Consider the following 15,353-nt stretch of genomic DNA (forward strand, 5'->3'; position numbering starts at 1 on the left):
TATTACCTGGGGGTAAAAACTATCCCTAAAACATGTTGTGCGCGTTTGGATGCTCTGCAAACGTCTCCCTGATGGAAGGTGGGAGAAGAGATTGTATGCCGGGTGACTAGAATCTTGCATAATACCTTGTACCTTTTTTAGTGCTGATAGACGTTTCCAGTAAATGTGTTGGAGTGATTCAAGGGGAACCCCAATGATTTTAGATGCAGTCCTGACTACTTTTGTCAGAAGATTAAGGTCATGTGAAGTAGCCCTGCCAAACCACACTACAATGTGCAGCCATTGTCTTTGTTTTCAAGTAGCAGGAAATTCACGCGGTTGTAACTCTGCCGTCATTATGTTAAGCCCGCCCACCGACTCTATACACAATGTGATTGGCCCAGCTAGAGTTTGGCTTTTCCAGCTCGCAAGCAAACGGAGAGTTGCTAGACTGACCCTGGCTGCAAATTACATTTGCCGCCGCTAATGGCGTCTAGATTTCTAGGCTAATCCAGAGTAATTTACAGTAAGAATGATCATAGAAAAAGCATCCAATCCATTAACCCCAACTTTTCTAGTATCCAAAAAATAACCCACATAGTGCAAGAATCACAGTCACAAGGCCATAACATTAGAAGCATCAATATTCAGTATTTGTGTGACTCCACAATAATCATGTTAGGTGTTAGTAACAGACTTAATAGCAGAAAAGAGAGGTTGAAATCATTTTCAAAATAAAAATGAGCCTATTAAAGCAAGTAAAGGATAATATGTAAAGTAATGGATGTAATGGCACAACACCTGTATTTAAATATTACCTGCATTAAATACCTGCAAATATTACATCCCACAATAATTTTGTTTTTTAAAATAATGTCCTCCATTGTCTCCATAAGTCGGACTGATCCCCTGAACTCGTTAGAAAAGCTCTCCTGAAATAAAACTGCTCTTGGACGAGCTCGTCGGTGTCATGGGGAGGAAGTGACACCAACAGCCGGTGGCTCACTTTTCCTGGCACGGCCAAGACACATTTAGCTTTGTTTGCTCTACAAATAATCCCTCTTCTCTGTTTGCCAACGGGGTGCCTCTCTTCACTCCACAATCATTTATTTGCTCAGGAAGATACAAAGAGAGAGCTCACAGGCGTGTCCTTTTAGGTTTGCATTAATGTCCGCCTTCTTCAAACACATTTCATCATCTTGTTTTTACATTTGAAGCATTCAGCTGGCAAGATTAGTCCGAAAAAATCAAAAGGATGTCTAGTTTACCAACAATACAAGCAGCCAAAAGTTGTTCAAGAACAGTTAAAATCATATCGCCGTGGCGTTGTGTCCTAATGGCCCTGAATTGATCACATAATATGAACTTGTTCGGTAGAATAGGATGTAACAACCATGAGTTCACAAGACTCTTTAGAACCCTTCTGGCCCGAGAGATTTCTGGCTCATAAATCAACCCAGTATAATTAACTCCAAAGTCCCCCAGGCTTGATCATAATGCATCATTTAAACATGCTCGGAGGGTAGTCGCAGGGTGTCTGACACAGTCATACACTTGTGCAGCTGAATGCTTTTACTAGCCATTTGCTCCACTTGGGTCTTTGGGTATTTCAGCTCAGCAGTTGTTTCCTGCCTTGCTCAAAGTGTCAATGGAAGTAGTTGTTGAAAGAAGTCAACATTTTTACCAAAACAGCAAAATATATGGAAATACCATGTCATGGTACCAGATGGTATTGCCCCTGGCCTTTGTATTGTTAATTTCTACTGCACAGACTTTACAAATAAGTTGGCAGGGTTCTGAACTGACATTTAAGCACTCCATCCTCCCTTTTTCATTTTACATTCTCCTCTTTTTACTTTCTTCATATTTTCTTAGTATTTCCATTCTCTTTTTCCATTCTCCAGCCCTCTTCCCCCCTTCTGGTGCCCCTGGTACCCTCAGCCCTGGCTAGGGTCCTTGACCGTGCCCAGGTACTTGAAGTCCTGAAGTCTACAGGATAAAATATTGTGCTCCTGTTGATGCCTGGTTTGACTGCATGATAGTAACAAACATGCCCTAAGAGTAAATCCAAATTGTATCCATTAGGAAGCTGCTGTTGCAGTGCTCTCTATCAGTTGACAGTTTTGAAGCCTTATCCTGATTTTTCTGCAACTGTGCGGTAGAAACATGGACTTGCTGTGGACTCCTGTTTAAAACTCACCCTGTGTTGTGTGTGTGCTGGCAGGTTAAAAGGTGTTTTTTTTTTGTTTTTGTTTTTTTTAATGTATAAATGTGTTGCTTTGCCACATTCAAGGAACAGGACATTTCTCTGTGCTTTTTTTACAGCATGATATGTTTACATATTACGTATGTACATGTACATTGGCATGTGAACATGTTTATGTTCAGCTGACCCAGTACTAGTATATTTAGCTGTGACTTTGAAGTTGTATTCCATCCAGTGTTAAAAATACACTAAAGAATAAAATACGGCTGCCAAGAAAAAATGCATCCTGGCTACTGTACAATAGAAAAAGAATTTTGCATGTACTTAAGTGATTATTGCTATTTTTTTCAGTGGTTCATCCTAGATCCTCGTACTTTCAAATCAATATATTGGCCCTTCAGTTACAACTAAATATGATAAGTAAACTTTGAAGGGCCTGGCTCTGATGTTAATGCACTGCTTCCAGAAAGAAAAAACATCTGCCAGGCTTCAGTGCAGTGGCAGTGATTACAGAAATCCTCCTTCATGCATTTATTTGGCAATTTAGCAATAATACACCGGAAAAAACAATTCTTGAATATTATTATATACTATTATAATTTTAATCCTATGCCAACTTTCCCAAGCCAAAGGCCTTTTCCCCATAGTGATGAAGTCAGTTGTTCCACAAACACAAATACTTCTCTTTTTTTCTCCCCCCGCTTCCAGAAGCCTCTCCGTTACCGGAGAGCCATCAGCTACGACAGTAAGGAGTACTTTGTGCGTTTGCTGTCTGGAAACCCTGGCATGTACCAGCACTCCGTGGAGCACAGCACAGAGGGAGAGACCACGCAGCATGAGCCCGAGCACGGAGAGGACACCATCGCAAGAGTCAAAGGTACACAGAGACAATACCAGGGAAGACTTTCTTGTTACTTCAAAATGTTCTGTAGGAAAGCACAACTCGTTCTCTTGTTGTTGGCAGCGTTGTTGTTAGGAGTGTCTCTAACACGTTGCTGTGCTGTGCTCTCCAGGCCTGGTGAAGGCTCCTCTGAAGAGGTCTCGGTCCACAGCGGACGGGGCAGACGAGGACAGTCAGGAGCAGCTTCAGGAGCAGCTGTTAGAGTCAGGAGGCCCAGAGGAGGAGCAGAGGACCGACAACACGTCCCTGCTGCGCCTCCTGGAGGAGGGAGAGAAGGTCAGAAAGGGACACACAAACACAAGTCGGGACAATTAAATCACAATGTTTCCTACTCTGATTTTATATTTGCTAGAGGCTGTACTTTAAAAAATAAATATATTCATTCTGTTTGGTGGAGAAAATGTATTTAGTTTATCTGTGCAGAAATAAATCAGTTTTATAACCGTGCTGCACCTGCTGTTCTTTAATATTTTCTTAGTATTTCAGCTAAGTAGGGATGAGCGCCAACACCATGTACATTACCAGTCAGACATTTTGGACACGCTTTGTCATTCATTTGAATGGAAAACTGTTTCCAAACATTCACTTGAATGGGAAAGTGTGTTCAAACCTTTGACTGGTACTGTGTATCGTTAAAACAACATACAAATGTTTGATTCTATATTGATTCTATCGCAATGTCAAAAAAAACAGTAGCTGTGGCCGGGTTAGCTCAGTTGGTAGAGCAGGCGCACATATATCGAGGTTTATTCCTCAACGCAGAAGGTCCATGGTTCGAGTCCGACCTGTGACGATTTACCGCATATCTTCCCCCCCTCTCTCCCCTTTCATATCTAGCTGTCCTATTCATTAAAGGCAAAAACGTAGCCAAACTGCGTTACAGCGTTATTAACGTCATTTGAACAACACGTTACGTTCTGATCCTTGCACGTTACGTTCATTTTGCACTAAAGTTCTTAATAAAATGAGAAAATACTTTTCATCTGTCAAGTATTTAACTCACACAGGAGTACACAACAATAGGCTTCACCATGTGGTTATTTCATATAGACTATTTATTTATTTATTGAATTACCAGAAAACATGCTTTATCGTGGTTTATTTCATTACCGAGATCTAAAATGACATATATCAGGATAGACGATTTTGGCCATAGTGCCTAGTAAATTTTTTATTAATTCGATTCCAATTGATACATTTATTGTCATTACTCTGTACAAATTATTCAAAACTCTTCTGCAGCTGGCACAGCTCTTTTTTTGGTTTTGCAGTTTACAAAATAACCCCAAATAATTCCTAAATGCAACCCACAGGATTAGTTGTCAACACGGCTCACTGATGCTTTTAGAAATATGTCCCTGCTGAGCTGCTGGGATTCACTCTCTGGTGTAGTAATCCTTAAAAACAAATACTGCAGCGGTCTTATGAGTGCGATGTCATTGTCATTCACAAGCCAATGGTCTCTGAAACAAAGCGGTGAACCGCCTCATTTATATGCCTTGAGAGACCGGCATGAGTATGACACTAACCTTTTCTTTTGTTTTCTTACATTCACTGTTCCAGATTCAGCACATGTACCGCTGCGCCAGGGTTCAGGGTCTGGACACCAGCGAGGGTCTGCTGCTGTTTGGGAAAGAGCACTTCTACGTCATCGACGGCTACACCATGACCGTGTCCAGGGAGATCAGGGACATCGACACGCTGCCCGCCAAGTAGGTCCAGGCTTCTGTATTAGAGGAACGATGCCCGAGCCCAAGCCCAATGGGACCTGCCAGGCCGGGCCAGGTTCGGACAGATATTTAGAGACGATGTTCGGGCTCAGCACAATGTGATTGGGCCTGTGTTAACGTGCGCTTGTTGCCCCGTGTGCGCTCATTTGTTGACATTTCCCGAAGGCCTTCCTACAGTTGCTTATTAAAAGCGGGCTTTCCACACAAACAAACATACATGTGTCATTAGTATGAGAGTTGGGTTTGGGTCAGGCTTGGACATAAATATCTTAATGCCTGTCAGGCTCGGGTCGGGTTCGGTTACTGCTCTGTCTGATGCAGGCTGGGCTCGGACAGACAAATGCGTCCCGATCAGCACTCTATTCTGTATCCGTCATTTCACATCACGGTCTCTGGACCCCAAGCTGCAGCTGACAAATAAAACGGTTACTGTACTTTCCTTCCCTGAATAAAAGATGACATCATTCCCCTGGACGCTGCAGTGGGAGTTCACCGCTGCCGAAATGATGTCATGCTGCTGAGAGAGCTTGCGTTGTGAAACTCAGCAGAGATGTGGCACATTTTATCTTTTTCAGGAACTTGCTCTGTCTGTTCCTTTGAGACATAATGCGAAAACAACTAACAGATGCTGCTTTGATTTCATTGTGTTCCCCCTCAGGTGTTTTACCCTCACATCAGCATCCACAAATTCGTACACAATAGAAACATTGTGTGTAGAGAATTCAGTTAGCTTCTAGATCATAATGAATTAGTTGTCATTAATACAAAAAATAACACTTTTTAAAGTTAGTTTCAAAAAAATCGAAATATTTAAGCGAATGAAACACATTTAAAGACATTTTAGGCTACGGCTGTTTTAGATTTTTACACTCTTTTGGATATTTTATTGTTCATTGAATAAATGATTGAAATAACTGCCAGATTGATTTACACTATTGTCCCCTGCATTTTTGTTTGAAATTGTAATTGCATTAGTCTTGGCCATAAGGTGAAGTCACATTGGTCCTGATGTTTGTACCATTAGTAAAGGAATTTACTAAATGCTCCTGTAGCGGAAGCTGTAATTGCTTGTGAACTGAAGCCTTTGTAGATACAAGTGTTTTGTGGCTAAATGTAGAACCGAGTCGACGGTTGATAAATGCATCACGGTCTGTCGTCTGTGTCCAGTTTGCATGAGGCCATCATCCCCAGAGGAGCGAGACAGGGACAGAGTCTACTGAAGAGAACCTGCAGCATCTTCGCCTACGAGGACATCAAGGAAGTGCACAAGAGACGCTACCTGCTGCAGGTCAGCCTGCACATGTTACAGTGTACACACGAGCACGCACGCACGCGCACACACACACACACACACACACACTGCAGCACCAATAAACCCAATACATACATTTGAGTTTAAACATTTAGAAGAAATTTATATTAAGTAGCTGAATATGTTTGGGGTATGACAGAATTAACACCCCACCTCTTGCATTTCTAGTGTTTAACTCATTTTTCTTTTTTTTCTTTTTTTTTATTAAATGTCCTGTGTGTCATCCCCTTTCAGCCTATGGCAGTAGAAGTCTTCTCAGCAGATGGGAGAAACTACTTGTTAGCCTTCCAGAAAGGAGTCCGCAACAAAGTTTACCAAAGGTACTGAATACAAATATAAACATGGAGCTTGGACTGCATGTTTCTGAACTGCCACTGCGGCAACTTTTCAGGAACAAAGAATAGTTTTCCTCTTTCCATCCCACAGAAATGACAAGCAGTGATTTAGTACTATTAACTTAAAGGTCCCATGACATGGTGCTCTTTGGATGCTTTTATATACAGTAGACCTTAGTGGTCCCCTAATACTGTATCTGAAGTCTCTTTTATATAGACCTTAGTGGTCCCCTAATACTGTATCTGAAGTCTCTTTTATATAGGCCTTAGTGGTCCCCTAATACTGTATCTGAAGTCTCTTTTATATAGGCCTTAGTGGTCCCCTAATACTGTATCTGAAGTCTCTTTTATATAGACCTTAGTGGTCCCCTAATACTGTATCTGAAGTCTCTTTTATATAGGCCTTAGTGGTCCCCTAATACTGTATCTGAAGTCTCTTTTATATAGACCTTAGTGGTCCCCTAATACTGTATCTGAAGTATCTTTTATATAGACCTTAGTAGTCCCCTAATACTGTATCTGAAGTCTCTTTCCCGAAATTCAGCCTTGGTGCAGAATTACAGCCACTAGAGCCAGTCCCACAATGAGCTTTCCTTAGTATGTGCCATTTCTGTGTCTGTAGCTATTGAGGAGGGGAGAGGGGGGTGGGGGGGAAGGTGGAAAGTGGGGGTGTGGCCTTGACCAACTGCCACTTTGCTTGTTTGAAAGCCATGATGTCTCTCTCTCATGGGCGGGCCAAATTCTCTGGGCGGGCAAAGCAGAGAAAGGGGAGGTAACCTTGCTCATTATGACCTCATAAGGAGAAGATTCCAGATCGGCTCATCTGAGCTTTCATTTTCTCAAAGGCAGAGCAGGATACCCAGGGCTCGGTTTACACCTATCGCCATTTCTAGCCACTAGGCAGGCTGGGGGAACGCATATTAATGTAAAGAAACTCATAAAGTGAAAATTTCATGCCATGGGACCTTTAAGACACACTGCAGTTTTATATCATAAAGTGCTTGGGTAATTCGGTTTCACTGCAATACCATTTAGCACTGATTTAGGCTGGATTTATGGTTTTTGCAGAAAAGAGGGATTTTACAAAGGTTACTGCTGTGTGATATTGAAATAAAATCCTCAGAGAGGAGATTGTAAGCCTCTCATAAAGCATCATGTCACCACAATTTTCAGGGTTTATACGTTTTGAAAAAAACTGGAAAAGTCATGGATTTTTTTTTTAACACAGCATAATAATATATCATAAATAAATGTATTTTCACGTCATCTTAACCTCAACATTCTATTTGTAGAGCGATATTACGAATCCCACTATGAACCACATAAATTGCCATTCATTTTATAGTTACACGTCTGAGGGTAAACTTTAACACAGATTTGTATTCTTATTGTATAATGTCGACTGACATTTTCAGGAACATATAGTCATGGAAATTTGCAAAAAAGTCATGGAAAAGTATTGGTTAAAATGCGTATAAGCCCTGAATATTTCTCTTTGAGTAGATTACATTTTGATCAGGTTACACTGGTTTATGTGCAAGGTAAAGATAGTCAGATGGTGACAATCCATCTTGTGAAGACTTGAGGGGACAAGCGGTGATGGTTTGGAGGATGGGTGGGGTATCTTTCAAAATTGTAATAATTTGAATAATGCAGCTGTCCTTTGCTTGAATACATTTCCAGTATATGCTGCAAACAAATGTATAGTGGGTTTAAATGAAAATCAATAAAAAATTGGTTAAAAGAAAAGAATGAAAAAAAAAATGAGATGTATATTAGTTATTCTTTTAATGATTGTGAATTTTCTGCAGGTTCTTGGCAGTGGTGCCTTCACTGGCCGACAGCTCAGAGTCGGTTTCAGGCCAGAGGCCCAACACCAGCGTCGAACAAGGGTAACACCTCCTCTATGCTTCATTCAGCACAAACAGTGTTCTCTATCCCCAACATACACTTTTTAATTCCACTGGTTCTCTAGGAAATGTTTGACCATTTTAGAGGTTGTTAGATGATTTATGGAATCTGCAGTTACATATTCATAGGATATCAATAAAATAATGTTTTTATGTTTGTCTTAAATGTGTTTTCTAAATAATGGGCTGCTGTTAGCCTGACAAGCCAGACCCACATCAAGATGTCGGGTCTGGGAACTCACCATTGACGGAGCTCAATCCGAGGGGTGAGATTAACGGTTGTCTTACAAATTCCCTCTGCACGTAATAGGATAGCGCTACAACCAGGCAGAGCAACGAAGAAGGTAGCAAAGCTAGTTGATAGATTCAACTTTTGCCGTATCCGGTCGGCAAAACTCCGAACACATCTTCCTTTTTTAAGAATGATTTCTGTGCCGTTCTTTGTTCTTTTCTCAAAGAAAAGCTGAACTCCAAGTCTTCCAGAAGACCGCTGCTCCCAGCAGCAGCAGCCATAAGCCCCGCCCACCGACTCTATACACGATGTGATTGGCCTGACTAGAGTTTGGTTTTTTAGAGTTTGGTTTTTCCAGCTCGCAAGTCAACAGAGAGTGTCTAGACCCCCCTGCCTGCAAATTAAATTTGCTGCCGCTAGGGTGCGTCTAGATTTCTGCTGCTGCTGTAGTAATTAATCAAATGAACAACCTAGAAGTGAAAATAAAGAAAAAGTCTCATTTGGTATTACACCACACTTTCCTACATATATCACATGCAGCAATTGCTTTGAGACATGTTGAAAAACAGCAAAGTACTGTGCTGTTTTAACTAAACATCATCTCTGTCCTGGTGTTTTTGTCAGATCTGGGCTCCTCAGCACACTGGTCGGTGAAAAGTCCGTGACTCAGAGATGGGAGGTAAGAACCTAGACTCCTTGCTGTTCAGTTTAACAACTCAACGTTTAGAAATGTTGCACTATAAGCTACTATAAGTCTAACTGATGTGTTTACCATCTGTTTTCCAGCGAGGAGAGATCAGTAATTTCCAGTACCTGATGCATCTGAACACGTTGGCAGGACGATCCTACAACGACCTGATGCAGTATCCCGTCTTCCCCTGGATCCTTGCCGACTTCGACTCAGAGGTGATTTCAGGTTTTGGGACAACATCAGTGGCAATTAACAGTGTTAACTAGAAATAAAAAAGCAGATGCCTGTTCGTTGGTGACGTTTTTGTTGTGGCTGTAAACCAGGAACTGGACCTGAACAACCCCAAGACGTTCCGTAACCTCGCCAAGCCAATGGGCGCCCAGACTGACGACAGACTGACGCAGTACAAGAAGAGGTACAAGGACTGGGAAGACCCCAATGGTGAGATCTTAGAGAGGAATCAATAGACTGCATTTAATGGATGGTGGAGTAATGGAGATAACTTTTATTTATATTATTTCAAGATAAATAGACAGAGTTAAGACTTGAAGAAAAGAGATCCAGCTAACCAGCTAGGTCTTATTTCAAACCAGTCCAGTTTAGCGTTTGCACACTAAATCTGTTATTTTTATCCAAAATGTCAAATTTTTAAATGCATACATGAGGCCTGTAATTAAATAATGAGTGCTATTTGTGGTTGCACATTGGCAACAGAAGAACTTCAAACCCTGCAACATCCAGAACCAAATTTACCAGAATGTGGCACCTAATTTTCTTTTTTTTTCCTTGTCACTACTGATGTTCTTATTGGATGGTCATTCAGAACTGTATGCTCATGTCAAAGTTGTATTTCCATTGGCCAGTGTAATTGAATCTCTTATTTTCCTTCCTACCAGGTGAAACCCCAGCATACCACTACGGCACGCACTACTCATCAGCCATGATCGTAGCCTCTTATCTTGTTCGGATGGAGCCCTTCACACAGATCTTCCTCAGACTTCAGGTTTGATCTAAACTCTTCTAGCCTTCTGAATCCAAGCCCCTCCCCCCCACAAGGGAGAATGAATGCATGTGCATGAGCAGTGATTGAGTTTTTTTGTGATTGTTGCGGGCGAAAATCAATGATTATGCGGCACGTTTTCTTAAAAAATGCAATAAAATATGCGGGATATTTATGCAATTTAATGCGAAATTGCGCAAAAACTGCGGTTTGATGAAAAAGAGAAAAATAATTGATTCCCCCAACGCCCTACTTTTCGATGATGTTCACGTTGCGTAATTACGTCACTTCATAAGGTTCCCATGGCAACAGGGGAAAATGGCTGCTCTTGTGTGAAGTAAACGTAACATTTTTCAACTTTCTGCTAAGATATATGTCTTTTTTGCAACGAAAATACAGGCATTATGAAATCATGCAAGCCCTGCATATTTTGCGCGGAAATCTGCAATTTAGGCGGCGAAAATGCGGTGTATTTTTAAAAAATGTGCCCCCCGCAAAAATATGCGGACTTTGGCATTGAATTATGCGATCGCATTGAATTATGCGATCGCATTGAATTATGTGATCGCATAATCACGTTTTTCTGGAGGGACTGGCAGTTAGACACAAATCCTAGGTGGCTATGATTGGAGCATCTGAACAGGGAGCTGTGGTTTTTTCAAATCGCACTACAGGCTGTAGGTGGTGCCAGAGGAGCTGGATTTTTTTTTTTAATTACCTGCTTCATATAGTTCTACTGGAACATAGGGTCAATTTCAGCAAATATGACAGAAAGTTAGTTTTATAAGTCTTACCTACTGCATCTTTAAATGTCGCGTAATTGCAGTTTGTAAAACAGTTTCTTGTATTTTTGGTGGGCCAAAAAAAACTAGGCGGGGCAAAATGTATTGAGAACCTAAATGGTTTATTTAATAAGACCATACCAGTTCTACATCTGATAATGGATGGTTGTTTTTAGTCCAGCTGCAGAAAATAGAACCCAATTATAGTAACAGCAGTTTCAATTGAAGTTGTTTCTTCTGCTTCTTCTTTTTAAGGCCTGATGGAAAAGATTATCATCCTTTTAGCATCTACAAAAAAAATATTCTATTACATTAGTAAGTTAACATAAAACCCCCGAAGACAAACTGTTGCTGCTCTCAAGTGTCTGGACCTAATGTCAAACCCTCTGCCTGTGTGTCTGTGATTACCAGGGAGGTCATTTTGACCTGGCTGACAGGATGTTCCACAGCGTGCGTGAAGCCTGGCTCTCGGCCTCCAAACACAACATGGCCGACGTCAAAGAGCTCATCCCCGAGTTCTTCTATCTGCCCGAGTTCTTGCTCAACGCTAACAACTTTGACCTGGGTCAGTATCAGGAAACGTGGACAATAACAGCACATGAGAGCACGAGTCGAAACAGCCCGAGACAATTGAGCGCATGAATATTAATGTATTCTGTATTAATGTCTGCCTTCTGTTGTTTGATGTACCAGGCGCCAAACAGAACGGCACCAAGCTGGGTGACGTCATCCTGCCGCCTTGGGCCAAGGGCGACCCCCGAGAGTTCATCAGAGTCCACAGAGATGTAAGAAATGAACCCACCCGTGACAGTCTCGGTCTGAGTTTCAGTGAGTACACATTAAACCTCTGTCTGGTCTTCCCACCTGTCTCCAGGCGTTGGAGTGCGACTATGTATCGGCCCACCTCCATGAATGGATCGACCTGATTTTCGGCTACAAGCAGCAGGGTCCTCCGGCCGTGGAGGCGGTTAACGTCTTCCACCACCTGTTCTACGAGGGTCAGGTGGACATCTACAACATCAACGACCCGCTCAAAGAGACGGCCACCATCGGCTTCATCAACAACTTTGGGCAAATCCCCAAACAGGTCATAAACTAGCTGATGCTAATATGATAAAACTACTTCTCCACGCTAGATTAATGGAACATCTACTGCCACTAATAATAGCTTTACAACTTAGACTACAACATAACTACAATATATAGTAGTACAACAGTCATAGCGCTAATGTTACTATCACCAAAGCTTCTAAAAAATATATATAGATAGCATCCTTAGTGTCCTTTTTACCATTTTTACTAGAACATTTGAAATATTGGGGGGGGCAGACTGGGGCCACATACTCCGAATTTAGGGGTACCAAATAAACACCAGGATCTTAAGGAACACCATAGAAAATAAAAACTTTTGACATACAGAGTTTTACCCTCGTCAACCTTCAGACTAACTTTGGAGCATTATTTAGCCCAAGAAGGTAATTATCACTACATTCTCACAGGCTGCACGGGTGGCTATAGTCTTTTAATTTTGCTAGAATATAACCAGACATCTAAATATATATATTTTTTTTTTTAGATTATTTTTTGGGTGCTTTTCCCTTTATTTGAAAGTGGAAAGATATGAAAGGGGGAGAGAGATGGGGGGATGTCACGCAGCAAAGGGCAGCAGGTCGGATTTGAACCCTGCGCCACTGCAGGACTCAACCAACATGGGGCAAACACTCTTACTGGGTGAGCTAGAGGCCCCCCCAGAAACATAGTTTTGCGCTTATCCCATTCTATATTTAGGCCAGATAAAGAGTAAGAGAGTTAGAGAGTTATTCGTTAACAGATTCATCAGCCAAAATACTTTACAATTAAGTTTTAGCAGCTTTAATCCAGGATGCTCTTTATTTTTCAAATTGACCTACCACAGCCAAAATGTATTATTATTTGGCTATTGGTAAATTTGAAGTCCTATTCTTTAGTCACTGACTGTTGATGTGTTTGTGTTTCAGCTGTTTAAAAAGCCCCATCCTCCTAAACGGGTACGCAGCAAAGCCAACGGTGACATTGCGAGCATTCCTCCAAATTTCAACAGCGACAAGATCTTCTTCCATCATCTGGACAATCTCAGACCTTCTCTAGCACCTGTCAAAGGTACACACACACAAACACACACACACACACACATTGTCCATTATACTGTGCAGCACAAACTCCCTAAGGTGCATGGATTCCTTTAGACTCAGATCTCATATTTCTTTGTATTACCCGTGTCTAGAGCTGAAGGAGCCTGTGGGACAGATCGTGTGCACCGACAAGGGGATACTTGCCGTGGAGCAAAACAAAGTTCTGGTTCCTCCGACCTGGAGCAAGACCTTCGCCTGGGGCTATGCCGACCTCAGCTGTCGTCTGGCTAACTATGAATCTGATAAGGTAACCGTTACAGTTATTATAACAGACATAGTTTCTCAGTGATTTAAACTTTAATCTTTAGGCTATACCTGCTGTATCATTTGATTATTTGATTATATATAGTATTTAGGTTGACTTCCTCATCCAGAGTAACTTGTAATGATAGATTTTAAGAGAGAGAGTGTTGTTGCTTTTCAACAATGCTACTTAATTAAAACAGGGACTACTGTAGGTTTCCTGCTTATTTCACCTTGAAGTTGACAAGTGAATGTTAAAAATGAGTAAAGACAATGTTTCCCCCTGCTGGTGTTAGAATAAAAATGCACTTTCCTTACCGGACCCTCAGTTTTTACAGCAGCAGCCATTACACAAGTCTCTAATGTAGTTCTTCTGATATTGGATTTATTGCCATACTCTCACTACATTTGTAAAAAGTGGACTTTGAAAAGTGTATGTAGTCAATTGCATGGATGTTGATCAGGGTGAAAGGGTTGTTTATTGAGATATAGACAAAGTTAGATAGCTAGAATCCTCCATATACATTCCCTCACCTCTGCTCTCCTCGGCCAACCAATCTCCTAATCCTAATCTTCAATCTTCTTCAGGCGTTGGTGGTGTACGAGTGCCTGTCAGAGTGGGGTCAGGTCCTCTGTGCCATATGTCCAAACCTGAAGCTGGTTATCACCGGTGGCACCAGCACCGCCATCTGTGTGTGGGAGACAGGAGCCTCCAAGGAGAGAGCCAAGTCACTTACACTCAAACAGGTAGAAACACAAACAAGACTCAATACGAGGTCCTGGAGCAGTGACTTGACATTATGTTGTTGAGCCTTTGTCCCCGCTGTTTTCATCGTAGGCATTACTGGGCCACACGGACGCCGTAACGTGTCTGACAGCGTCGTCAGCGTACCACATTATTGTCAGTGGCTCGCGGGATCGAACCTGCATCATCTGGGACCTTAACAAGCTTTCCTTCGTCACGCAGCTCAGGGGACACCGGGCGCCCGTCTCTGCTCTGTGTATCAATGAACTGACGGTAAGCTGCAGTATGAATTTCTTCTCTGTCACTCTTAATAAATCTAGTAATGTCATATGTACTTAAACTTCCAGAACAATAAATATGAGCTAAGGAGCAGAACGGGATCATTTCCATCATGACTCATATATACTCAACATATTTGGTGTTTGTGTAGGGGGACATTGTGTCCTGCGCAGGCACATACATTCACGTGTGGAGCATTAACGGCAGCCCCATCGCCAGCGCCAACACCTTCACAGGGCGCAGCCAGCAGATCCTGTGCTGCTGCGTCTCGGAGATGAACGAGTGGGACACGCAGAACGTCATCGTTACAGGACACTCGGATGGCGTTGTCAGGGTAACCTTGCCCACTTTTATCTTACAGAATATCACACTGATAATACCTTATTGTTCAGTCTTTTTAAATCAATGGTTGTTGCAGACAGAATTATTCACTTGTCAGGGCTTTTGTCCAACTTTTTGCAAGTGCATGTGTGTAGGTCCGCTTAAAAACGTATAGAATATAAGACGGGTAACAAAAGTTAGCAAATAGCACTGCAGAAGGTTCTTGTCCCTATTCCTGCAAAGTTAAAGAGGAAAATCTGTCTACATTCGTTATGAAGAAGCTAAACTCAACTTCTACTCTTTTTAATTGTGCTGTGACTTAATGTAACTAAACTAAGCTTAATTAAATCTTGTAGTTTTGGAGAATGGAGTTCCTCCAAGTCCCAGAAACCCCTGCTCCAGAGCCGGTAGAGCCAGATGTGCCTGACTGCTGTGGTGAGGAGAAAATCGGTGAGAATTCTGTGGCAGTAGTAAAGTGACATGTCCCATAACACCTTTCTTTGCCCGTGTATATTT

The 15,353-nt window shown here is 41.9% G+C and overlaps 1 protein-coding gene across 1 annotated transcript in view; it reads left to right on the forward strand.

Moving 5' to 3' along the window:
* wdfy3 (WD repeat and FYVE domain containing 3) overlaps nt 1–15,353 on the forward strand; it is a 122,110-nt gene that overhangs the window by 98,497 nt on the left and 8,260 nt on the right. The window contains exons 44-62 of the mRNA XM_028579180.1: nt 2,894–3,062; nt 3,199–3,362; nt 4,650–4,798; nt 5,984–6,104; nt 6,363–6,448; nt 8,275–8,355; nt 9,230–9,284; nt 9,392–9,511; nt 9,620–9,737; nt 10,193–10,299; nt 11,490–11,643; nt 11,772–11,863; nt 11,953–12,165; nt 13,076–13,217; nt 13,342–13,496; nt 14,081–14,239; nt 14,331–14,510; nt 14,668–14,850; nt 15,194–15,287. Coding sequence (XP_028434981.1) covers nt 2,894–3,062; nt 3,199–3,362; nt 4,650–4,798; nt 5,984–6,104; nt 6,363–6,448; nt 8,275–8,355; nt 9,230–9,284; nt 9,392–9,511; nt 9,620–9,737; nt 10,193–10,299; nt 11,490–11,643; nt 11,772–11,863; nt 11,953–12,165; nt 13,076–13,217; nt 13,342–13,496; nt 14,081–14,239; nt 14,331–14,510; nt 14,668–14,850; nt 15,194–15,287 — 2,542 coding nt within the window. The remainder of the gene's footprint in view (nt 1–2,893; nt 3,063–3,198; nt 3,363–4,649; nt 4,799–5,983; nt 6,105–6,362; nt 6,449–8,274; nt 8,356–9,229; nt 9,285–9,391; nt 9,512–9,619; nt 9,738–10,192; nt 10,300–11,489; nt 11,644–11,771; nt 11,864–11,952; nt 12,166–13,075; nt 13,218–13,341; nt 13,497–14,080; nt 14,240–14,330; nt 14,511–14,667; nt 14,851–15,193; nt 15,288–15,353) is intronic.

The sequence above is a fragment of the Perca flavescens genome, chromosome 5 (genome assembly GCF_004354835.1).
Source record: "Perca flavescens isolate YP-PL-M2 chromosome 5, PFLA_1.0, whole genome shotgun sequence".
In the NCBI taxonomy this organism is placed as follows: Eukaryota; Metazoa; Chordata; class Actinopteri; order Perciformes; family Percidae; genus Perca; species Perca flavescens.